Genomic DNA, 26,443 nt, shown 5'->3' with positions numbered 1-26,443 from the left:
CAAAATTACAAGGGACCATGTACATAAAGCTAAGCTTAAGAGATCTTATTTTGGGAGTCTCTGGTGGGAAAGGAATTAATCACAAGAAACAAAACAACAGATTATAGAAACTGTAGCAGATACATCAGTAGAAAATATTTTTTTGTTTTTTGTTTTCCTTAAGGATTATTTCAGTGACTTTTTTTTTGAGTATAGTATTTTGTTTGAATGTATGTCTGTGTACCACTTTCATGCCTTGTACCCTTGGAGACCAGAAGAGGGCATCATATCTCCATGTAACTGGAGTTACAGACAGTTGTGAGCCACCATGTGGGTTCTGGGATTTGAACCCAGGTCCTCTGAAAGAGCAGCCAATGTTCTTAACTGCTGGCCCTCAATGACCTTTTTGCTGTGGACTAATCCTTCTGTACACTGTGAATATGTATTACTCTCATTGGTTAATAAAGAGCTGACTGACTGGTAGCCAGGCAGGAAGTATAGGAGGGACAGTCACACTGAGAACGCTGGGAGGAAGAAGGGTGGAGTCAGAGGAGTTGCTGGCCAATGCAGAGAGGGAGCAGGAGATGAATGTGTCACACTAATAAAGGTACCCCAACATGGCAGAGAGTAAATAAGGAATATGGGTTAATTTAAAATGTAAGAGCTAGTTAGTAATAAGCCTCAGCTATTGACTGAGCATTTACAATTAATATAAGCCTCAGAGTGGTTATTTGGGAATAGGCTGCTGTGGGATTCTGCATGATGTGAATACATGTTGCTCTCATTGATTGGTAAATAAAACTGTTTTGATCTATATCTAGGCAGAAAAGGCAGGGCACAAAAGCCAAACTCAGATACAGGAAGAAGGAAGGGCAGAGTCAAGAGAGATGCCAGCCAGCTGCCAAGGAAGACAGACATATAGAAAATGAGGTAATAAGCCACGGATCACATGGCAAATCATAGAAAAGAAATATGGGTTAATTTAAATGTAAGAGCTAACTAGTATTAAACCTGAGTCATCAGCCAAACATTTATAATTAACATAAACTTCTGTGTGTTTATTTGGGACCAGGCAATCAGGACAGAAAGGCTCCACCTCCAGTTACAACAGGCAGATGGGATAAGAAACTTCCAATTACAACTTTCTTGTTTGTTTTGATTTTGGTTTTTCTAGACAGTGTTTCTCTGTGTAGCCCTGACTGTGCTGGGATTCACTCTGTAGGACTAGGCTGGCCTCAAACTCAGAGATCCACCTGCTCTGCGTCCCGAGTGCTGGGATTAAAGATGTGAACCACCACATCCAGCTCAATGACTGCTTTTATACTTACAGTATGTCCAAGCTACAATAAGTCTTCATCTTGTATTAAGCAACAGGAAGGAAATTCATGGAAAAATCTCATTAAATTCTAAGGAGAGTCAGTAGATTTTTCACACTGTAGTTAAGACCACCTACTGAACACCTGAGGTTGGTACATTATACTTACAAGGCACAGAAGTGCTCATACCTTATTATTTGAAGAATTATATGGTCACTGTTCAAGATTATTTATTTATTTAATGAGTATTGGTTTTATCTGCATGTGTGTCTGAGCATTGTGTGTGCCCGGTACCATCAGAGGCCAGAAGAGGGAGTCAGATCTCTTGAGACTCAAGTTATAGCCAACTATCAGCTGCTATGTGAGCGATGGGAATTAAACCTGGGTCCTCTGGAAGAGCAGCCAGTGCTCTTAACTGCTGAGTCTCTCTCTAGCCCCCATGAGCGCTTTTTTAACCCACTAAAACTTTTCATGGTGCTCTTAGGGACTGAGTCAGCATACTAGGCAGGTGCTCTAACATTTAACCACACCACTAACTCTTCACTGTTATTGCCTTAAGAACTGGCTCTATCTGGAAAGCATATATTTCCTGAGAATGCGGAGAACTGAGTACAAAGGAGTACCTTATGATCGCAGGAAACTCACCTGATGGGAGGTTGACTCACTGGAATTAAGTGGAAACAAGGCCCCCGCTGAATCTCCAAAAAGTATATCTTGTCCTGAATTCAACTGATCATTACATGTCAGGGAGTTAAATTCTGCCTTCCCCGTAGGTGGAGCACACAGGTTGTAGGAATACGACAAAGTACCATCACTGTAGTTGGGGGGAACCACAACTTCTGCCTGAAAGCAGCCCCAAGCCTTGCTGCTGGAGGAGTGTCGCAGTCGAAGTGCGATGGCTAGAATCACAGCCAGGAGGAAAAGCACAGAAATCAAGGCCAAGGCCACCACCAGGTAAAACTGAAGCTCGGCTTGAGGGTCAGGGGGCAGAGGATCATCGCTGAGGTCTGGCAGGACCTCCTGCAGGCTGTCAGCAAAGATCAGGTGCAGCGTGGCTGTAGCCGAGAGCGGTGGCTGTCCACCATCGCGCACAGCGACCAGAAGGCGCTGCCGCGCCGCATCCCTGTCGCCCAAGGCACGCGCTGTGCGCACCTCGCCAGTGCGCAGCCCCAGGCTGAAGAGCCCGGGATCGCTGGCCTGCAGCACGTGGTATGACAGCCAGGCGTTGTGTCCCGAGTCTGCGTCCACAGCCACCACCTTAGTGACCAGGTATCCGGGCTCGGCAGCGCGTGGCACCATGTCGAAGAGCGCGGAACCGTCGGGCTCGAGCGCGGGGTACAGCACGCGCGGCGCGTTGTCGTTGCGGTCGCCCACCAGCACGCGCATGCTCACGTTGGCGCTGAGCGCGGGCGAGCCCTGGTCGCGCGCCTGCAGAGTCAGCTGGAAGGAGCGCAGCTGCTCGTGGTCGAAGGCGCGCTGAGCGAACACCACTCCGCTCTGCGCGTTCACGGTCACGTAGGACCACAGCGATGTAGGCTCCAGGTCGCTGGCTATGATGGAGTAGGAGACGTGGCCGTTGGGCCCTAAATCTGGGTCCGAGGCGCTGACTTGAGCGATGGAGGCTCCAGGCGGATTGTTTTCCGAAACTTGGACCACATATGAAACCTTTGTGAAAACTGGAGCGTTATCGTTCACATCGCCAATACGCAAGATGACACTAGAGCTGGAAGAGAGGGGCGGGTCACCCTTGTCGGTGGCTCTGATAGTGATGTTGTATTCTGGGTTCTGCTCGCGGTCTAGAACCCCGTCCGTCACTAATTTATACGTGTTTCTAGAAGAAGTGAGTATTTTAAACGGAGCGCCGCCTTCTAATTTGCAGATAACTTCTCCATTGCGTCCAGAATCTTTGTCTCGCGTTTTAAACAGAGCGACGTGTGTTCCTGGTTCGGCGTCCTCCATTATGAGATCCGGTAGAGATTGGAATAACACTATAGGGACATGGTCGTTTTCATCCAAGACTTCTATCTCCACTGTACATTGTGCAATCATCCCCCCGCCATCCCTTGCTTCCAAAACAAGGGAATATTCTTTGACTTCTTCGAAGTCTAATGTATCCAGAGTGGTAATTTCCCCGGTATTAGAATCCAGGTTAAATTGGGTGATCTGGCCAGCTTCGCTAAAAGAGAACGTGATCTCGGAATTGACACCCTCGTCCTGGTCTGTGGCAGCCACCCTAAGAACCGTGGTTCCTGGGTGCACGTTTTCTGGAAGGCTCACCCTGTATATATCTTGGCTGAACACTGGAGGATTATCATTGGCATCAGTCACTAGGACTTGTATTTGCGCAGTGCTGTTGAGGGGTGGATGCCCAAAGTCCAAAGCAGTCAAGGTCAAGTGGTAGGATTTCTGCCTCTCCCGGTCTAGAGGTGTCTCCAATACCATTTCAGGGTATTTACTACCGTCGGACTTCTCTTTATTCACCAGTGAAAAATGATCATTGGGACTCAGCTGGTAATTCTGCAGAGAATTGGTTCCAATATCTGCATCATGGGCGGATCCTAAGATAAATCGTGTCCCTGGTTTTGTGGACTCACTTATTTGCAATTCAAAGGATGTGTGCGTGAATTTTGGCATGTGATCATTAATGTCCTCAAGCTCCACGTTCACATGATAAAAGTTCAACGGACTTTCAGCAACAGCCTCAACTTCCAGAACGCACACAGGCTTCTTCCCGCAAATCTGCTCCCTGTCCAGCCTGCTGCTCACTAGCAACTCCCCGCTGGTTGCGCTCACACTAAAGTAAGGCTTCTCAGAACTGACACGCAGCTTTCGCGTCGGTAGCTCCTGGACACTGAAGCCCAGGTCCTTGGCGAGGTTCCCCACTACAGAGCCGGTGGGCATTTCCTCGGGGATCTTGTAGCGGATCTGCTCAGAGAGCGCGGGGCAGAACAAAGACAGCAGGAAGGGAAGGAGCATTGGCCGCCTCTGCACCCGGCGCCTCTCGGCAGCGCCCTCCCGCATCCTTCTGGTTTCCCTTTGCTTGCTCACCAGTCTGGAGACGCCGGGTTACAAGGAAGCTCCGTGCTGCGGATATTCCGGGCTCCAAATGGACTCTTACGACAATTCTAGTCTACGAAACAATTCTTTTGCTTGGAAAAAGCGGTGTGAAGGATAAGGCGGAGAAAGGGCGACAGGAAAGCGCTCTGCGGCTGCGCGGGAAGTGGAGCTTCAGGCTCTCCAGTCTGTCCAACAGCGACACCCAAAGTCCACAGTAGGAAACTGCAGCCTCTGCTGTTTGAAGTTTTTAATCAGTAGTTTCCATATATTTAATAACATTCAAAACCTATTGTTGGAAACGCTTTTTAGCACAAATTTCCAGGTTTTTATCTCTAAAGTAATAATATCTGCTGACATAAGCGTACTTTAATCTTTAATACTCCACTAGTGAGCCAAACATGACTGTAACACAGTCTTGGCCTAAATAATCCCAGGGAGCAACAACATTGCATGTTTATTGAGCAGCAATAAGGTGGGATAATTTTCCTTCTTCCTTTTTTATTCCTAGTGTCTTATCTCCTTTTAAAGGCATATCTATTCTGATATACTTCATTACTTCATTTTCTAAGAGTGTCATTTCCTTTCTTCTTCTTCTTTTCTTCTTCTTCTTCTTCTTCTTCTTCTTCTTCTTCTTCTTCTTCTTCTTCTTCTCCTTCTTCTTCTTCTCCATTTCTTCATCCCCTATCCCTTTTTCTTCTTTTGAGATAGGGTCTGTCTACATAGTGTGGCTGTCCTGGAGATATGTCCGCCAGGCTGGCCTTGAATTACAGAGATCCACCTGCTTCTCCCTCCCAAATGTTGGGATTAAATGTGTTTTTCCAAAGGTGCAACTCGTACTCACCATCCAACTCATTTCGTTTTGAAAAATACTTGGAACAATTGCCTTACAGTAGTATTATGAGATCTTCACCTCCACTATCTCAGGTAGAGAAACGATACAGGCTGATCTGTTAGGCCACCCGTCTCCCATTACAGTTATTCTCATTATAAACTATAAAGTCAATATTCAAATCACCGAGGGAGCAGCAGTTTACCTTGTGATACGAAGGACTAAAGTCTGTAGAACACTAGTATTCCTTCCTATGCACTTGCTTTATATTTCAAGATAACTTCAGACCTGGAGGGGAACCTTCCTGGGAAACTTGCTTTTAATAGCTCCCTGAGTTTAGTGATGACTTCTCCTCTTTGTTTAAGAATGTATTTGAGAATCTAATATGTGTTGATTAGGCCAGTTTCTTCTCATTATACCTGGAAACCCTATTACACCAGTGTGTCTTTCTTCACAAAATGCGATATTGTTCTTTTTCTAAATGATTACACACTGGAACACCACAGGAGCGAAATATTCTCTCATACTACCAAAAATACAGAAAAAACTTTATAATTAGCACTCAGAGGGTCACAGTAGTCATTATTACCTTGTCACGTTCCTCTTACAGATAAGTGTAGTTTAGAAAACACTCTGTGAAAGAATATGGAAGTAGTCAATCCCCAAACTTATTATTTCTAATCTTTTGTCCCCCAGAAGAACGGATAAATGAAAGTGAATTTGATCTTGGGTTTGACAATTTGAGGTGGTTATTTTGTAGAACCAGCTTTCCCAGTATGTTCACAGACACTTCAGCTAGAGTACTACCAAAAGAATACGTTGGAGTTGTGTGTGAAGACATGCAGTTGTCCATTTTTCAAATAGAGTTACAACACTTGAAAAGATTCTGGGGTGGTAATAGAAGAGGCTGGCCTAGAGGCCTTGCTTCTGTCTCCTGAGTGTTGCAATCAAGGGAAACCACCACACCTACCCTGCGCTGTCCTCTTATGTGACATACTTCATCTATTTTGACTAATTAATTTTAGTGTGGTATTAGATACCATGTCTATTTTTGTACAGATCCTAGTGATGCTTTACACATTTCATTCTTTTGTGTGAACTGTGTATGGAGGTCAAAGCAACATATCAGGCATTGTTCCTCAGGAGCCATCCACCCTGTTTTTTGAGTCAGCATCTCTCACTGGGACTCGGGCTTCACCAGTTAGGTTAGGCTAGCCAGACTAATCCCAGAGATCTGCATGTCTCAGCCTCCCCAGCACTGGGTTAAAAATTAAACTCAGGTATTCATGCTTGTGCAGGAAGCATTTTACTGAGTAAAGGTATCCACCCAGCTGGACACATTTCATCCTTAAGCATCTATCTAATATTCTACAAGCAACCCAACTTTAGTAGATGAGCATGCTTTACATAGCTGAGCTTGCTTTTTTAAAAAATATTTATTTATTATGTATACAGTGTTCTGTCTGCATGTGTCCCTGCAGACCAGAAGAGGGCACCAGATATCATTACAGATGGCTGTGAGCCACCATGTGGTTGCTGGGAATTGAACTCAGGACCTTTGGAAGAACAGTCTGTGCTCTTAACCACTGAGCCATATCTCCAGCCTCCGCTGAGCTTGATTTTTAAGGCCACTAAGTTGAATTACATGGAGATAGAAGCAAAGCAGAGAAATGCTTCAGGTTGAAAAGACCATTAACACGCCTTTACAGATGTGAGTTCTAGGAAGAATCCCTGGAAAGTAGCCAAAGTGAAAGACTCAACAATTCATTTTCACTTAGATGACATTTGAGTTAAGAAAGTGAAGTGGGCCGGGCGGTGGTGGCGCACGCCTTTAATCCCAGCACTCGGGAGGCAGAGGCAGGCGGATCTTTGTGAGTTCGAGGCCAGCCTGGGCTACCAAGTGAGTTCCAGGAAAGGCGCAAAGCTACACAGAGAAACCCTGTCTCAAAAAACCAAAAAAAAAAAAAAAAAAAAAAGAAAGTGAAGTGGAAAGTCAGTAGACAGCACAAAAATGTGTTAGCCTACTTATTCACATTCTTGTCCACAGGGTTTAATTAAAAGATATCACAACCTGTGCTTCTTGCCAAAGTACAATCACTGAAACAAAATGGTAAACTTTCCTGCAACATTTTAATGGTTTTAAACCTACATTTTTGAAGTTCTTGTTTTTGCAAAATGATAGAAATATTTCACTCAAAATATAAGTCTTGTGGAAATAAAGATAAGGGAAGACGGACCTTTGGAGATGGCTCATGGATACATTGCTAGCCCTGCCTGAAAGCGTGAGTCACGGTTTGGATCCCAAGAACCCATGTAAGTACCAGGTAGGCATGGTGGCCCACCTGTGATCCTAGGACATGAGAGATGAAGACAGGGATCTCAGAGCAAGCCGACTAGCCACATGAGTCAGATTGGGCAGCTCTGGCTTTAAATAAGAGCCCCTCCCTCAACAGACAAGGTGGAAAGCAATAGAAGACAACATCTGGCATTGTGAGAACACCGCACACACAGGTACACAGAAGAAGTAAAGGCGAGAACTCACCTGCACACTTGGGGCTTCACCCTTACATTCTTGAAAATCTATGGATGTTAACAAAGAATCACTTTTCTCACAGCTGTCTTGGCTGATAAGTGTATCCACGTAGTTGGGCTGAGGGAAGATAATGTGGCTCTTTCGAGAGTCTGCCGTGAGTGAAACCTCATGGGAATATGTTTGTAGGAAAGCCTGAACCCCATCCAAACCTACGAAGTGCGAGGCAGGCATATCTTCCAGCCCACCACCCGAAGCCTGTAGCACGTGTGACTTGTGCCAGCGCCACAGTCTGAGAGCCAATAGCACAGTGACAAAGACAAGGAAAACACAGGAAACAGTGGCCACCGCCACCACCAGGTAGAGAGTGATGTCTGAATCATCAGGTTCGCTGGGGGTCCGGATGCTGCCTAGGTCTGCCAGAACATCAGGGATGCTGTTGGCCACAGCCACAGTGAGCGTCAGGGTGGCTGAGAGTGGGGGTTGGCCGTGGTCCTGGACAGCTACCACCAGACTCTGTTTAAGCGCATCTCTGTCCAGAAGGGCCCTCGCTGTGCGCACCTCACCCGTGTGTAGCCCTACCGAGAAGAGCCCTGGCTCGCTGGCTTTGAGCAGACGGTAGGACAGCCACGCATTTGGGCCCGAGTCTTTGTCCACAGCCACCACCTTGGTCACTAGGTATCCGGGCTCTGCTGAGCGGGGAGCCAGCTCCACCCCCGTGGAGCCATCAGTGGGGAGGGTGGGGTACAGGATCTCAGGGGCGTTGTCATTCTTGTCCAGCACAAAGAGGTTCAATGACACATTACTGCTGAGAGGCGGGTCCCCGCTGTCGCGTGCAGTCACTCTGAGTTGTAGATTCCGAAACTGCTCATAGTCGAAGGATCCGAGCGCATATAGCACACCAGTGTCAGAGTTGATGGAGACATAGGAAGACACTGGTACCCCCTGGATGGTGTCCTCAGCTAAAGCATAAGTGACTTGGGCATTCTTGTCACTGTCGGGGTCTTGAGCAGTCACTGAGAAGATGGAGGAGCCTCTCGGGTTGTTCTCGGGGATGTAGATGGAGTAAGAGGAATCTGAGAAGGTGGGTGGGTTGTCATTGGTGTCTGACACATGAATGGATATGTGAGTTTCTGTGGACAGAGGGGGAATTCCACCATCCGTGGCTTTCAGTGTGATGTTGTACATAGACGTCTTTTCCCGGTCCAGGTTTTGTGCGGTGACCAACCTGTAATAATTATCAATTGATCGTTCTAACTTAAAAGGCAGGTTTTCTGGAAAAGAGCAGGTCACCTCACCATTTTTTCCTGAGTCTTTGTCTTGGAGGTAGAAAAGAGCCACCACTGTCCCAGGGGGTGTATCTTCCGGGACTGGGCTGCTCACAGATGTGACAGTCACTCCTGGGGCATTGTCATTCACGTCCAAAATCGTGATCAGTACTTTTGCCTTGGTCAGACTACCAGCACCATCTTGAGCCTGAACTTCCAGTTCATAGAAGCTGGATTCTTCATAATCCAGACCTTTTAAAGTAGACAATTCTCCTGTAAGGGAGTCCAGTTGGAATATTTGTAGAAGTTCTGGAGTTATTTTCCGGAAAGAATATGTCACTTCCCCGTTGACTCCCTCATCCAAGTCGACAGCACTTACTGTGAGAAGTCTTGTGCCTACTGGCACGTTCTCAGGGACTGTCGCTTGATATCGGGGCAGAGAGAAGACTGGCGTGTGATCATTCACATCCACCACTGTCACGCGGATGCTGGCGGGTGCCAGATCGGGGTGGGTTCCCACCATCATAGGCTGTGAGAACCAGATGGTGAACATCCTCTTCTTCCCGATCAAGAACCTTCTCCAGCACCAGTTCCGGGTACTTAGTCCCATCGTCTCCACTTTGCACAACCAGGGAGAAGTGGCGATTGGGGCTGAGCTGATAATTCTGGAGGGAGTTCGTGCCCACGTCTGAATCTGTAGCCTCAGTTAGTGGAAACCGCATCCCAGGAGCTGCATTTTCCATTATTTTTACGTTTATTTCTTCTGTTAAGAATCTGGGAGCATTGTCATTAATATCCATTATTTCCACCTCTATAGGGTAAAGATTCATTTTGTCTTCTACCAAGATGTTAAAGCTTATGAGACACCTCGGGCTCTGGGCGCACAGCTCCTCCCGGTCTATCCTGCCTGCAGTGACCAAGCTGCCGCTTCGCGGGTTCAGAGAGAAAAGCTGGGTCTTACCTTTGGAGATGATGCGGACTCCGCGCTCCGCCAGCTCCCGAGGCTGCAGTCCCAGATCCTTGGTGATATTTCCCACAAAAGACCCTTTGTCTGTCTCTTCAGACACGGAGTAGAGAATCTGTCCTGCCCGGGCTTCCCACCAGGTCCCCAGGAGGATGGAGAGCAGCACGAATCCTCTGTAGTCCGCGCCCCTCTGCCCAGTCGCCATTGCTGTCCTGCGGATCTTGCTCAGACCCCAAGAGATCTCGGAATGGGCTTCAGGACCCAGTTGTGTCCGCCCGGACCCCCAGTGTGCGGAAGAGAAGCCGGGAATCCAGCTGAATAAAGGCCTGAGTCTGGCGCAGCTCGGAGGAGGGAGAGTATCTGTTTGTCCTCTCTTTGTGCTGTATGTAAACTCGGTGGTTCTGTGCTCTGGCACCACTTTCTCCTGGTTGGTGAACAGCGGCACGCAGAGTCCTTTCTAAGTTACTGCACCATCTTGAAGCAAAATGAACTGATTTTACATAAAGCTGCTTAATTCTTTAAACTTCTGTTTACTTAAATTTCTTCACTCCAGACACCACGAGCACACTTTAAAGATACATTTTAAGGTATAGACTATTTGATAATCCAAATACTTAAAAAAGTATCTTTCACGAAGCAACTTTGAAGTTACATTCTTGAGCACCAATTCACATTTTAGTCAGAAAATTAGGCGTTTGCAGGCAAACATGTAAAGGTTATTAAAATCTATACGGTAATTCTACACTGCAAATATATCTTTATATAATATTTTACATTCTCTGTGAAATTTTCTGTTGATGAACCATTTGTTTGGAGCTCTATTTAGTTGACTTCTTATTAAAAATGTAGGTACTTTACAACGACTCTCTGACAGTTTATTTTTTCCCCTTGACGACCGTCACCTCGACTGCTGTTTGATTAGGAATGGATGATTTATGCAGGTGATAAAACAGCCAGGTGATCTTGAGGATTTGTTTCCATGAGGATTCAAAACCCAATACATGGTCAAACTCTCTGACACTTAGCTTGGTATTAATTATTTGCATGGTAAGTTGATCAAAAAGTTTCCTTTAGTTCATGATTTCCCGATGTTTAATAGTTGATCAGCTCACATGAATAAATGACTGCTGTGGGAGTAGAATCTGATAGATTTTTCTACAGTGAAATGTTTTATTTGTTCAAATTATATGGCCGCAGGAAACTCAGGTGAAAGACTAAAATAAACAGGCATTTACCCATGAAATCCAGTTAGCTAGCTTTGGCAGTGTTGATGGATATTCAAGATGTAATTAAAATCACTCAAAATTGATGATACAGTAAAACAGCTCTGGTTCTCTCAGAGCTTATGAAACAAATAACCATATTTGTGTAGGAGGCTATTTAATTCACATGACTAATACACAGGATATAGATTGTTTACAATTAATACTGAATTAAAACAAAATCAAAGAATCATATTACCAATGTTCAAACGAACAGATTTGAAAAGTTATGATTGGAAACAAACACTTCCATAATAACTACAAACAGGTAAATGGCACGTTATTGGCTTAGGAAGACATGTACTACTCCTATCTTCTTATTTAAAACACAAACAGTCAAGTATGGTGGGAGTCTAGCATTTGGGGGTGGATGGAGGCAGGAGGATCACAAGTTTAAGGCCAGCCTGGGCACACAGGGAGTTCTAGATCTTGTCTAAAAAATTAATCTAATGTTTTGTTTTTCTTCTTCTCTCTTTCCCTGTCCATTTTCTTTTCTTTTTTCTCTTCCCTCTCTTCTTCCCTCCCTCTTCCTTCCTTGTAGTAGTGTTTAAACCAAGGGCATCAGGTAAGCAAGGCAAGCTCATTGCTACTTAGCTCTGTCGTACTGAAGACTGATGTGGGTGTTTTGTGCATTGCTGGAAATACTGTAGCACAGAGCTGGATTTCAGCCTCTTAACTTCATTATGTCAGCATCAGGTTACAAAGGAGAGCATCGTACATTTTCAATACATATTCTAAGATAGGTTTTTATTACACATGAACACCAAATTCAGTTATATGATAGTCAGCCTGTTCTACTGTTGGATCATGAAATCTTCTAACTCAGGATTGGGAAAAATTAATTGTTCGACAACTTATCAAATTATCAAAGCTTCTGAATTTTATTAATTCCTTGGCTATCAATTTTACCCCCTACTCTTTTGAGGCAGTTTCTCACTATGTAGCACAGGCTAGCTTCAGACTTCTCCCACTTCAGTCTCCTAAGTTCTGGAACTAAGATGTGCATCACCACACCTACCTAATCATCATCAGCTTACTTTTGAAGAGCGCCAATCGTAGACTCTCCCACCTCATTAGGAGTCCCTTTCTTGTTATTCCTGTTAGAATAACTTTGACAATGAAAAGATTCACCATCTTCTGCTTGGTAATCCATAACATTATTTGTATCTTTGGCCATAAACAGTAAACCAACTCCTCTAAATGATAATCCCCATTTTCTTCAAACACTTAGATACAAAGTTCTTTTGTATTAAATATAGAGTTCCTACATGACAGAAGCTTATTTTCTTTAAATGCTAAATTATGTAAATTTTCATTGTATCTGTTAAGCCTTTGTCCTCCAATTCATCAGTCAGTCTGTATTTTTAGAGGTATTTCCCGTAAGTGATTTTATATTAAAACTCATTTTCATTATTAAATACTATCAAGTACCTAATACACACATGCCACTGTAATTTACTTAACAATTCAACAATTATAATAATGGTGATGTCAACACTTGTCTACTATACTAATTTACTGATGGAGAAAGAGTCCACAAAGTTGTTTTATTTCATCTTCCAGAATTGTGTGAGGTAGATAAAGCAAGGTTTAAAATTTTAGTTTCAATTGGAAGACCATAGAGATTTTCATTGGCTCAAACAAGTGACAAATGGTTCTAAGCATATCATTCAGTTGTGGTGTTTTTTTTTTTGTTGTTTGGTTTTTTGAGACAGGGTTTCTCTGTGTAGTTTTGGTGCCTGTCCTGGATCTCGCTCTGTAGACCAGGCTGGCTTCAAACTCACAGAGATCCGCCTGCCACATTAAAGGCATGCACCATCATTACCCAGCTTATTCAGTTTTTTAAGCACCAAAGATTAGGTAGTCCCCTCCACAGGCACCAGTGATTTTTAAATTTAATTCATAAGAAGTAAAAAGGACTGTTTCTTTGCTACCATCGAAGTGGCAGCAGCCAAAATGAAGTCCAGTACATTTGTGACCTCTGACCGAAGCAAGAACCATACAGGGGTTTTCAATGGCCCTGACAACATTTGGAAGGTTATGTGTTTTCCTCTTTTCAAAGATCTGAGACAAACATGTGATATTCAAACTATGCCCTGTGAAAGAATGAGACTATAAAGGATGGCAGATCAGCAAAGCAATCCAGCTTTGAAAGTAGTCTATACTCAACCTGTACAGCAGGAATCGGTTTATCACCAAGCCAAAATTAGTCAACGCTCACAAAAAAAATTCTGGAACAGAAAGCCAACTCCCACTAAGTAGTACAGTAAAAGGCAAATATGGGAAGAAACAGCCAAGATTCAGAGATAAAGAATGTGCACATAACTTTCACTAAGAACTGGCAAAAGTTGGTAGAGTGCTTGCATAGCATGCACAAAGCCCTGGGTTTGATTTTCAGCACTGTGTAAACCAGGTGTGGTAGTGCACACCCCTGAAGCAGAGGCAGGAGGATTAGAAGTTCAAGGTCAGCTAAGTGAGGACAGTCTGGGACACAGGAAACCTTGTCTTAAAAAAAGGAAAATGACTCTCCAGTGACACATCTCCAATCTCCATCATATTGGAAGACATCTGCAATTATTATGTAATACTGAGGGAAAATAAAAGGCTAAGATCTTAATTGGACATAGTAGATTCTTTAATTCCATTTTCAGCTTAGAATAGAAATTGTTTAACTGTCCTATAATAGGAAAAACCCTTGAGAATGAGATGTACAAAATCAATGATACAGAAAAAAGGAGCAAACAAGTCTAGAGTATGAAATAAAAGCTTTTCCCAATGAAAATCAAGAAGAGACCGAGCTCTGCTGATAAAAATGGAGAACATCAGAATTATATTATTTTAGTTGCATTTTCATTGCTGTGATGAAAACATCTTAAATTCATTTGAAATGGAGAACGATTTGGTTTTGACTCAGAGGTTCAGAGTTTCGTTCACTGTACCCTAGCTCTGTTGCTTTGAGGTTGCGGTGAGGCTGAACATCACAGTAGGAACATGTGGTAGAGCAAGGCTGTTCACCTTGTGGTATCAGTACACACAAGTCCAGGGGTAATATTTACACCCTTCAAGGATGTATCTCCAAGAAATGAGCTTTCTCCTACTGGGGACCCCCCACCCTTGAGAGCTTCCATCACTTCCCAATAGTCCACCCAATTATGAACCCATCAGTGGATCAATCCATTGATGAGATCAGGATCCTTACAATGCAATACCTTTCCAAAAGCTCAAGTCTGACTACTTTTATTGGAGAGCAAGCCTTGGATCTCTGGGAGACAATTCATAAGCAAACAATGACAAATATCATTCATTGCAAAAGAGAAAAGACTTCACCGCTGTTTAAAGAGAAAATTACAATTTCCTGTTTCTTTTTTTTAAAAAAAATAAAAGCAATAAACTTACCTGATCAAGAGAGTCTTCCTCTTTGCAAAAAGTTAAATCTTCCTGTGTCAGTAAGGGCTCATTTTTCTCACAGCCCTCCTGACTGATGAGTGTGTGGGCATAGTTGGGCTGGGGAAAGATCAGATGGCTCTTCCTTGAGTCTGCTGTGAGGGAGACCTCATGGGAATAGGTCTGCAGAAAAGCCTGCACCCCGTCAATACCCACAAAGTGTGAAGTGGACAGATTTGACACACCTTTCCTTGTGGCCTTCAGCAATCTTGACTTATGCCAGTGCCACAGCCTGAGTACTAGCAGCCCCATGACAAAAGCAAGAAAGATGCAAGAGACGGTGGCCACGGCCACCACCAGGTAGACGGTAAGGCTTGAATCATCAGATTTGTGTGGAAGATCAAGGCTGCCCAAATCAGCCAGGATGTCAGGAATGCTGCTGGCCACAGCCACAGTGAGTGTCACAGTAGCTGAGAGAGGAGGCTGGCCGTGGTCCTGCACAGACACCACCAGACTTTGCTTGAGTGCATCTCTGTCCAGCAGGGCTCGAGCAGTGCGCACCTCACCTGTGTGCAGCCCCACTGAGAAGAGCCCTGGCTCGCTGGCCTTGAGCAGGCGGTAGGACAGCCAGGCATTCTGTCCCGAGTCTTTGTCCACTGCCACCACCTTGGTTACCAGGTAACCAGGCTCTGCAGAGCGGGGAGCCAGTTCCACACCAGTGGAGCCATCAGTGGGGAGGGCAGGGTAGAGGATTTCAGGTACGTTGTCATTCTGGTCCAGCACAAACAAGTTTAGTGACACATTGCTGCTGAGTGGGGGTGTCCCTCTGTCGCTGGCCGACACCAGTAGATTCAGTTCTCTAAACTGTTCATAGTCAAAGGAACACAGTGCATACAGGACACCGGTGTTGGAGTTGATAGAGAGGAAGGAGGACAGAGCTGCGCCCTGGAGGGTTTCTTTGGTCAGAGAGTAGATGATTTCGGCATTCTCTTCACTGTCGGGGTCCACAGCGTTCAAAGAGAAGATGGAGATGCCCTTGGGGTTATTCTCAGGGACATAAACCGAGTAGGACGATCGGGAGAAGACTGGTGGGTTGTCATTAATGTCTGCCACATCTAAGGAGATGAGCCTCGCGGTAGACAGAGGTGGCGCTCCTCTGTCCGTGGCTGTCACAGTGATGTTATAGGAGGACACCTGTTCCCGATCCAGTTCTGCATTCGTCACTAATCGAAAATAATTGTCTAATGATTCTTCCAATTTAAATGGGAGACTTTCTGCGATAGAACATGTTACCAGGCCATTCTGTTCAGAGTCTTTATCGTAAACTTGAAAAAGAGCAACCACCGTCCCCGGAGGTGCGTTCTCAGCAATTGCTCGGCTACCAGATGTAACGACCACTTCTGGAGCGTTGTCGTTCACATCCAAGATGGTTATTAAAACTTTTGCTCTGTCTTGAAGACCTGGCTGATCCCGGGCTTCAACATCCAGCTCATAAAATTTCGAATCCTCATAGTCTAGAGTCTCAGAGGTGGAAATTTCTCCAGTTAAACGATCTAAGCAGAAAATCTGCGAGATCTCTTCTGTGATCTTCACAAAGGAGTATGTTATTTCTGCATGGACTCCTTCATCCTGGTCTGTGGCATTAACTGTTAACACCCGTGAACCCACTGGCAGGTTTTCAGGAACACTCACACGATAGACAGGCTGAGTAAATACTGGAGCATTGTCGTTCGCATCTACGACAGTTACCAGAATTCGTGCCATGCCTGTTCGGACAGGGTCACCACCGTCCATGGCAGTGAGGATCAGATGGTGAACCGCTTCTCCCTCCCTGTCCAGGGTGTGCTCCAACACCAGCTCCGGGTACTTGGGCCCATGGGCTTGGCTTTGCACATGTACTGAGAAATGACTACTACCGCTGAGCTTGAAGCTCTGAACGGAGTTCACTCCCACATCAGGGTCATAGACATCCATTAGTAGAAAACGAGAGGATGGAGCTGCATTTTCGGGAATTTTCACTTCCAAGTCTTCCTTTAAGAATCGCGGTGCATTGTCATTAATGTCTACTATTTCCACTTCCACGGGATACAGACTTAGTTTATCCTCCACAAGGACGTTAAAGCTCACCAGGCAGGGCGTGCTCTGAGCGCACAGCTCCTCCCGGTCTATCCTCCCTGCAGTGACCAAGCTGCCGCTTCGCGGGTTCAGAGAGAAAAGCTGCGACCTACCTCTGGAGACGATGCGGATCCCGCGCTCCGCCAGCTCGCGGGGCTCCAGCCCCAGGTCCTTGGCGATGCTGCCCACGAAGGAGCCTTTGTCCAGTTCCTCGGGAATAGAGTAGCGAATCTGCCCAGCTTCGGAACCCCACAACCACCACAGGAGATTGAAAAACAGAAGCAGCTCGCCGCAGGGCGGGCGCCTCTGCAGAGCCGCCATGACTAGCTTGTTAAAGACTTCCCAGCGATTACTGGTAGGACGAACAGCTCCGCCCCACTTTGTAATGCAGAGGTAAAGGCCAGAGGTAAAAAAACCAGAGGTAAAGGCACTTAAATGAACAGAGACCAGTTGAGAACCATTTCAGGTTAGAATTTCTGCACAGCGTTTGGTATCTCTACAGGACACAACCCAGTTCCCACTGATTTTCTTGCTCGGGTTAGGGAACAGCGACACTTAGAGTCTTAAGTTCATACTGCACCCGTTTTGTGACACTGGTAGAGGATTTTATTTCTGTTAAATATGCAGGTATGACATTTATATTTCTCTCTATAAGAGAGTGAATAAAACAGAAGAATCATATATTCAATTTCAAATGATCTTAAGTGTTCCCTGAAAAATACTCACTTATTATTATTATTATTATTATTATTATTATTATTATTTTGTGTGTGTGTGGAAGTATTTCTTAGAATCTTGTAGAATAGAAATGGTATCACACTTTTCTGGAAGTCTTGAATCATCACCTGCATTTGCCCATTTTCAGTAAGGCCATTGATAACTACAAACTCATTCTGAAAGTATCTACTACAGTGTCAGGAAGTAGAAGAGCTGCCGTTTTTAGATGTCATTGTCTGTTTCCATTAATACTTAAAGAACGGCTGTAACAGAGGCTACATTTGTGTATGCTTTTTAAAAAATGCAAAGGAAGTGAAAATGTGTAGGCTACATAAAACATTTTTATTGTAAAGTCAAAGTCAATAATTCTTCTCTCTCTCTCTCTCTCTTTAGACAGGGCTTGTTTGTGTAGCCCTGATTGTCCTGGAACTCACTTTGTAGCATAGACTGGCCTCAAACTCAGAGATCAACCTGTTTCTGCATCCTGAATGCTGGGATTAAAGGTATGCACCACCACTGCCTGCCAATAAATTTTTATTTGAGGGACTCCATGTGTAATTTCTTCACTGTCCATTGAGGTCACCAAAGTTCAAGACTTCTGAAAACTCCCCTTCTCAAGAAAGATGCTTAATCCAGTTATGATATCAGCCCCAAATTCTTTTATCTCTCCTTGAATTAAAGACATGTACTCAGGACAACTTAAACATTCTCCGCCAGAGCATCTCTGGCAATTTCTTCAAACAACTCACTTTTAGAACCTCTCACATGCTGACACTTCACATCTGTTAAGAACAAATTCAGATCATATTCATTCCCATCGCCTCAGAATATTGACCTGTATTTGGATATGCCAGGGCTACATTGAAACGAACATCCATTCACAGGTATTTTTAACACAGACCTCATGTTCAAGACACGCCTCATTATCCATGCCAGCATCTCTTTGAGTTGTTTTGCATGTCATATTCCTTCTTGGATGTATCAAACTCATATCGACAATGAGTCTTTGGTTGAAAATGAGGACTTATTTTTGCGCCTGTCTTCCATGCTACATAAACATTTTAATACATTTATTTATTTTATTGTACACAGGATATTTGTGATTGACTGCAGGTAAAGTAAGTGGATCATTTAATTGTATAGAGTCCTGTTTAATTCAGGAGATAGTGTCTGGGGTTGGGAATTGTGGTTTGAATGAGAATGCCCCCCATAGGCTCATATATTTCATTGCTTAGGGAGCGGCACTGTTTGAAAGGATTAAGAGCCGTGGCCTTGGAGTAGTTGTCTTGTTTAAGGAACTATGTCACTGGGGGTGGGCTTTGGGGTTTCAAAAGGCCAAGCCAGTTCTAGAGTCTGTCTCTTCCTGCTGCCTGCTGGATCCAGATGTATAATCTAGCTATTCCTCTACTACCATGCTTGTCTGCATGCTGCCGTGCTCCCCACCAGAACAATGGACTAAACCTCTGAAACTGTAACCAAGCCCAATTAAATGCTTTCTTTTATAAGAGTTGCCACAGTCATGGTATCTCTTCACAGCAATAGAACAATTACCAAGACAGGAATATAATCCAGTGTTAGCATGCTTCTTTAGGCATTTTTTAGGCCACAGAGAGTTATTATTAATTATGAAAGCTTGGCCTTAGCTTAGGCTTGTTTCTGACTAGCTCTTATAGCTTAAATTAACTCATTTCTACTAATCTATGTGCTGTCATGTGGCTCATAGCTTTTTACCTCTCCTCCTGAAGGTCTTGCTGCCTCTGCTTTTGGCTGGCAACTCTGCCTTTCTTCTTCCCTGAAACCTCTCTGGCCCCAGAAGTCTTGCCTAATCCCTTCCTGCCTAGCTACTGGCCATTCATTTCTTTATTAAATCAATCACAATGACATATCTTCACACAGTGTAAAGGAATATTCTGCAACATTCCCCCTTTTTGTTTTAAAAAGGAAAGGTTTTAACTCTAACATAATAAAACTATAAGCAATAAGAAGAATTATCAGGTTAGAATTACATTTACAATGTCCAGTCCATTTGTATTTGGCAAATTTAGAGAAAATACTCCAGTATCTATCCTCTCTTGATGAGTCCAAAGTTTTATACCTAATTTACTTTCTATCATGACTAATGGAAATTGTAACTATAACTATCTAGTCTTCAACTAATCAAAGACCTGAGAAGGATATAATATTACCTGAGTAAACAGGAAGTGCAGAACAAGTAACTTTCAAAACTAAGAAATGACAGAGACATCTGGCTGCCTGGACAGTCACCCAAGGTTCCTCTGTAATGTTAGGGTTTCTATCTTTGGTCTAAAGGCCTAGAATATCTGACAGACTTTTTTGAAAAGCAGGAAGTTTTGAAGGACTGTCTTACTTTGTCTTGGCAAAGTTATACAGTTGCCTTGTTTTGTGTCCTGCTTGTCCAAAATTGGACAGCATAGTGTCAGCAGTCAAGGCAAGGGTAGTTTCTTGCCTAAATGGCTAGCTTTTACCACAAAGAAGGCAAACTCCATATGAAGGTTCTTCAATGATCATCATCCTTTTTTTGAAGTAGATTGGTGCTGCCAGGGGCACACATGTCTCACTGTCATGAAAAGCCTTATGTTATTATAACATTTTAAATGCCATATTCTCTAGGTCTTTGGAGTATTTGAAGACCACCTATCTATCTAAAATATATCTCCATATAACCTTGAAAACATATCTAACAGGACTATAAGTTTGATTGTTATAGATGACTATTAACCTGTATTTATTATCCTAAATAGCTTTCAAGGACTAGAAATTTACATTACTTTTTAAAATGAGCTGCATAGGTACAATACCTTAAACAAGAATAGAAACATATATACAGTATAACAAAAATAACCTTAAATTTGTATCAATATACAAAAATCCATACCAATGTAAAATATTTGAGACTAGTGGTTGTTCAAAAGTAGACTCAACAATCCATCTTTATCCTATCATTTCTATGCTACATTCCCACCTTTTCCTTTCAGAAAGAGATCCTTGAATCTAATCTCTTTTGTTCAGCCTTTTTCCTGACCATAACCAATAACAACTTGTAACCAACCCTCCCAAATGATGAAAAACATCCATATCCCATCGAATGACCAAAACCCTTACACCCCACCTCTTGGGAATGTGGACATCATGTTCTCTAGACTGCTTCCTGTTGTCTGGAGGTGATGGAATCTTTAGGGAACTCTGAGAACACTGAGATAATGGTGAAGTCCTGGAAACACTAGCCATAACATTTGCTGTCCATTCTCTGAGCAACGAGAAAGCACAAGGATTATCTGGAGCCCTGGCTAGAATAGTCTGTGAGGTTAGACCATCTCAGCCAGCAGCCTTGAAGCTGTTCTGAATACAGAACTCTGAGGGAACTGAAACAGAGGCACTCTGAGAGGCTGGATCACCTGGGCCACCCATTTTTTTTATTGGTGTCTGGTCCCCTTGCTCTGAAAACACACAAACTTTTAAAGATAATAACATACATATCTGCATTAACACAATTATGGACTACATATTGTACACAATCCAGCCAAAGATTATTTTTTTTGTTTTATGTTTGATCAGGTACATCATTTTTCTTGTAGTTTTTGTAGGTATATTTCTTCATATCTATAGTCAAGATCTTTTAGGTGCTCCCCCCCCAATCAAACCTGATTCTCTTTAACCTTGAATGAATCCACAACCTTTCATTTCTTGTGGAAGCAAAATCATAACCTCTTCCCCAACACAATACATTTTTTGAATTCCATTTTAAAGTTAAAGTATCTAGGCTGGTTAATTCAGCAGTCCCTCCTACAATCCCATGTCTCTCAGTATTTATTGTTCACTCATCAGTATAGAACTGGTGGCTGGCTCCAGCCCATAAGCAGCAGCCAGTAGCTTTATCTCTGTATGCTCCTCCAAATCATGACATGGAGACTTATTAATTATAAAAGCTTGGCCTTAGCTTAGGCTTGTTTCTAACTAGCTCTTATAACTCAAATTAACCCATTTTGATTAATCTAGGTGCTGTCACATGACTCATGGCTTTTACCTCTCCTCCTGCATGTCTTGCTTCCTCTGCTTCTGGCTGGTGACTGCCATTCTTCTTCCCAGAGACCTCTCTGTCCCCAGAAGTCCTGCCTAACCTCATCTTGCCTAGCTGTTGACCATTCAGCGCTTTATTAAACCAATCACAGGGACACATCTCCACACAGTGTAAAGGAGTTTTCCACAACAAAACACTAATAAAGGAGTAGATAATATGTCATAATGATAGTGTGATATATTACTTTGTTGAAATGATTTTTATTGCATTGTTTTAGAATTAACAAAATTTTAGGACCATTAGGAGACTTTCTACAAAAGAGCAGTTGCAACACAGATAAGCTTACAAAGGATTTCCTTACTGCATGCTCCACACCCAGAAAAATTAGTAAAACACAACAGAATCAAGGAGTACTTAATCTGCAGTATTTTTTCTCTAAGTTAATGAGTTCCCTTCTAGTTACACATGGGAAATATCTGAACAAACCATTTGCAAGTTGATTGAATCAAAATCACATTTGGATTGCTGTAACTGGCTGGCATTTTCAACCCCAAAGGCTTCAATTTTGTGGTAGAACATCTTCGGGTTTTGGACTGAGAAAATTAAACTCAGTATCTGAAGAATGTTAGGCAGTCCATCCAACACACTGTATGATAAATTCCCTTATCATAGTTGGGGAAAAGGAAAACTATGCAGTCTTGGAGCAGAGCTCAAGCTCAAACCAGACTCCAGTGTTATGCCTATAGGAAAGTCACAGACGCAGGGCAATAGCCACAACCATGCAAAGAGGAAGAACACAAAGATCAAGGCCAAGACTACTACCAGGTAAAGCTGGAGCTTGTCGAGGGGTCAGAGGGGAATGGGTGAGCACTAAGGTCCAGAGATATCTCTTGCAAGTTGTCTACAAAGATTACACACAGTGTATAAGGGACTGAACAGGGTAGCTGACCTTCATTTTCTTATTAGAGTCAGAAATTGGTGATGGACTTCATCTTGTCATTCAAACTATGCCCAGTACAACTTCTCCCATGAGCAACTCTAGGCTAAAGAGTCCCACAAGGCAGGAGAGGCAGGCATTGTGTTCAGAGATCATGTCTATAACCACTGCTTTGATAATCAGGTAACCAGACTTTCTGATGGGCAGTATAATGTAGAAGAGCCCAGGATTGTTGTGCCCTAGCACAGGGTACAGCCTATGTTGGATGCTGTCACTGAGGTGGCCCACCAGCATGCACATGCCCACCTTGACATTGGGGACTGGAGAATCCTGAATGTGGGACTTCAGTGTTAGCTTCAAAGAGTGTAGCTTCTTGTGGTTGTACAAGCCCCACTTGGGGCATATGGGACAATAACCTTAGCTCTAGGTCACTGGCCAAGATGGAGTAGGCTACATGGTCAATAAGCCCAAATCAGGATGTGAAGGACTTACTTGCACAATGGAGGCTCTAGAAGGGGTTGTTCTCAGTTATATGTGCCATATATGAGGTTTTGTGGAAAACTGAGTGTTGACACTGATGTTTGAAATTTACAGAATGAAGTCTGTGCTGGAAGAATGGAACAGATTGTTTTTGTCCATTGTGATAATGACCCTATACTCTGGAGTCTGCTTCTGGTCGAAGACTCCATTTGTTACCTACCTATATAGGTGTGTTGAATCTTGGACTATTATAAGTGGAATTTTCCTTTTATTCAGCACAGGATTTCCCCATTATATTTTGCAACATATAGTGTGACTTCCACCATCATTTGCTTGTACCCCAATTATGTAGCTCTTCATTCCTTCAAAGGCCAACTATGCATCAGTGGTGAGTTTCTCCCTTTACTGTTCACCTTGAACGTTGTCTAACTGCCCTATCAGCACTGATAAAGAAGCAGAGGATCTGTTCACTGCTGCTCTTGTCATCACTGTTGGTACCTAGGAGTTAGCAAAGGGGTTCTCTGAGACACTGATCTTACATAAGTCTGGGTTAAACATTGGGAGAATGTTATCCTTTTCATCTACCATCATGCCCTGATCTGCGTGGTGGAGCATCTGGGTGACCTGCTCCTGTCCACAGTGGTGAAGAGCAGGTAGTGGCCGGAATGTCCAACTCTGTTCAGGAACACTTCCTGTACGAGTAACATCTGCCATCTGGGTTCTCTTTTTGAAAAAAAGTGAAATGTGATCAGGGCTGAGGCAGTGTGTGGCAGTTTGAATGAGAATGAACTCCACAGGCTCATGTATGAATGCTTGGGAAGTTGGTAGAATTGTTTGGAAAGGATTAGGAGGTGTAGCCTTATTGAGAGGTGTGTGCTGTGGAATAATCCTCTTGTACAATGTAAAGATTTGTCACTCAAACTGATTTAAAAAAATGCTGATTGTCCAGTAGCCAGGCAGGAAGCATAGGTGGGGCGACCAAACCAAGAATGCTGGGAAGAGGAAGGGTGGAGTCAGGAGTCACCAGCCAGACACAGAGGAAGCAAGATGAGAATGCTATACTGAGAAAAAGAACCAAGCCACTTGGCTAAACATAAATAAGAGTTATTGGTTAATTTAAGTGTAAGAGCTAGTTAGTAATAAGCCTGAGCTATCAGCTGAGTATTTACAATTAATATAAGCCTCTGTGTGGTAATTTGGGAAGCAGCTGCTGGGTATTTGGGAACAGGCAAGAAGGAGAGAAATGTATGCCTACAGGTGTGGCCTTGTTGGAGGAGGTGTGTCACTGGGGATGGGCTTCAAGGTTTCAAAAGTACATGTCATTCTCAGCTCTCTCTCTCTCTCTCTCTCTCTCTCTCTCTCTCTCTCTCTTTGCCTCATAGTTGTTATCTCAACATGAAATTCTCAGCTATTACACCAGTGCCATGCTGGCCTGCCAGCCTGCTGGCCTGCTGCTGTGCTCTCACCATGATAGTCATGGACTCACCTCTGAAATTATAAAACTCCAATAAGCTCTTGCCTCTATAAGTTGTCTTGGTCATGGAGTCTCTTCATAGCAATAGAAAAGTAACTAAGACAGGCAGAACTATCACAACGGACTGACCCCAATATCCGATATCAGTATCTTGCAAGGGTTCTAGGACAAAGGTAGGCCCAGGTAGTTCCAGTTTGATAATTTCCAGCTCGGTGTTACTTCTGCTAATGGCAGTTGGTTTTTGTTAATATCCTTGATCAGCGCACTTATATTATAAAAGTTTAACAGCTTCCCACCAATCATTTTGAATTCCAATACACAGGTCGACTTCTGACCACAAGTCTACTCATTATATAGTTCAGGCTGACCTGGAACTAGAACCTGATATAGTCTCAAGTTGGCCTAGAATTTGCCATCTTCCTCTTGCCTCAGTCTTCTCAGTGATAAGATTACAGGCAGGTATAAAATATTATCTTTCTCATCTTCCTCCCAAAAAGTAAGCAAAAAACATTGATAGTTTCTAAAAATAAAACTGTATAGTAAGAAGAAAGAGCTTATCTTTTCCTGTTTCCAAGTACTTATATTTAATTAAGCAAGTAAGATTTAAAATGAATTTACCAGAACTTGAGGGTAAGACCATACTGCTGAAGATGTCACATACTTGAGTTGTAGGAGATGACAAAAACCAAGCTGGTACCCACCTGGAAGCTTCATCCCTACTGGCTAGTTGTGAAATGGAAGTGCTGGAAGGTTCTATGCACACTATCCGGGAGAAAAGTCATCAGCATCCTTCGCCAGCTATGAACCCCGTAAGCTACAATAACAACTTGCCTAGCAAGAGAATATCACTGATGCAACAGTGGCATGAATGTTATGGGAGACACCAACAACTTCCTGGTTGAATTTAAAACCTGCTCACAAGAAAGAACTCATTTTCGGTACCACTAACTAAGCCAAAACTCTATGGCTGGCTAAAGTCATTCATGCTAACAGGACGTAGTAATTATGAGCCCTTAACTATTTATCTTTATACTCATATATTAGTTCCTCTCTCAGTCTTCATCAGAGAAGCTTCTTTTTGTAGTAAATAGTGAATAACACAGTCACCCATAATGGTTAACAAGCAGAGATTAAGAGACTGTGGAGAGTTCAGCTATAAATGGAATGTCTACACTACATCCCCTCCCTCCAAAGCTCAGAAGTCACCACAGAAGAGGATATAGAAAGAATGTAATAGATGCAGTAGACATCTGTAACAAAAAAGTATTTGTTGGGCATGATAGTCATGAGACACATGAACTCACAGCAGCCAGCTGAACAGCATGCACAAGACCTTCACAAGATCAAGCCAACCAAAATACTGTCATGGATGAGGAGGAGCTCAAGAAGTCTCATTCTTATCTGACTCCTGAGTTTTTATTAATAATAGAACAATTTAGATAAATGCCTTGACTGATGGTTCTTGGGGGAAAGAGAATTTTTGGGGGGGATGTGGGTTCTGAGATGCTACCCATTCTCCAGTAGATTACTTTGTATACACATACATTACAGGCAGTACTAAATGGACTCTATGGAGTTATTTTTAAAAAGATCACATAAAGTTAGGAGGGAAAAGTGGGGGTGATTAGAAGAGGAATTGGAAGGGGAAGAATGGGGGTTTTGATCAAAACTCATATGTTTATATGAATTCTCATGCAATAAAAAATAATTCACAAATAGTATTGTTCATCACCTCATTACAATTGTCCTCAATGGTGTTTTTACCAAGTAGATTATCAATGGTAAATTGTCTGAGCTTGGGAGGTGAGATATGAATCCTTATAACTGAATATATGAAAGAAAGATATTAATGTAGATTTTTCCTTGGTCCCCAGTTTAGCATATAATCACTTAAACACTTAAACAGAGTCTATCACATAATTCTGACTGTTTTGGAACTCATTGTGTAGATGAGGCCTTGAACTCACAGAGATCTGCCTGCCTCTGCTTCCTGAGTACAGGGATTAAAGGTGTGCACCATAAGGCCCAGATCATATAAGCATTTCTAACAGACATTCTTTGATAGTCAATAAACATGCTGTTTCAATAGTCA

At 43.2% G+C, this 26,443-nt stretch overlaps 3 protein-coding genes across 3 annotated transcripts; all 3 read right to left on the bottom strand.

The window, feature by feature from the left end:
• Positions 1-1,214: 1,214 nt before the first annotated feature.
• LOC114687121 (protocadherin gamma-B4-like) lies at positions 1,215-4,991 on the bottom strand. The gene has a single exon (XM_028861822.1). The coding sequence runs from the start codon at positions 4,314-4,316 to the stop codon at positions 1,920-1,922; it is 2,397 nt and encodes a 798-aa protein (XP_028717655.1). The 5' UTR covers positions 4,317-4,991; the 3' UTR covers positions 1,215-1,919.
• A 2,170-nt stretch (positions 4,992-7,161) lies between these two features.
• LOC114687119 (protocadherin gamma-A7-like) lies at positions 7,162-12,899 on the bottom strand. The gene is given in 2 exon segments (XM_028861820.2): positions 7,162-9,466; positions 9,468-12,899. Coding segments are annotated over 2 exon segments (2,520 nt in total). The 5' UTR covers positions 10,149-12,899; the 3' UTR covers positions 7,162-7,627.
• A 1,209-nt stretch (positions 12,900-14,108) lies between these two features.
• Positions 14,109-17,422, bottom strand: LOC114687120 (protocadherin gamma-A6-like). The gene has a single exon (XM_028861821.2). The coding sequence runs from the start codon at positions 17,023-17,025 to the stop codon at positions 14,551-14,553; it is 2,475 nt and encodes an 824-aa protein (XP_028717654.1). The 5' UTR covers positions 17,026-17,422; the 3' UTR covers positions 14,109-14,550.
• Positions 17,423-26,443: the final 9,021 nt, after the last annotated feature.

The sequence above is a fragment of the Peromyscus leucopus genome, chromosome 19 (assembly GCF_004664715.2).
Source record: "Peromyscus leucopus breed LL Stock chromosome 19, UCI_PerLeu_2.1, whole genome shotgun sequence".
In the NCBI taxonomy this organism is placed as follows: Eukaryota; Metazoa; Chordata; class Mammalia; order Rodentia; family Cricetidae; genus Peromyscus; species Peromyscus leucopus.
The sequence above is the reverse complement of the archived record's forward strand: the minus strand, read 5'-3'. Positions and strand labels throughout refer to the sequence as shown.

What these genes read in the sequence shown, in the direction of transcription:
- LOC114687120 (XM_028861821.2), bottom strand. Translation starts at nt 17,025, where the DNA reads ATGGCGGCTCTGCAGAGGCGCCCGCCCTGCGGCGAGCTGCTTCTGTTT.
- LOC114687121 (XM_028861822.1), bottom strand. Translation starts at nt 4,316, where the DNA reads ATGCGGGAGGGCGCTGCCGAGAGGCGCCGGGTGCAGAGGCGGCCAATG.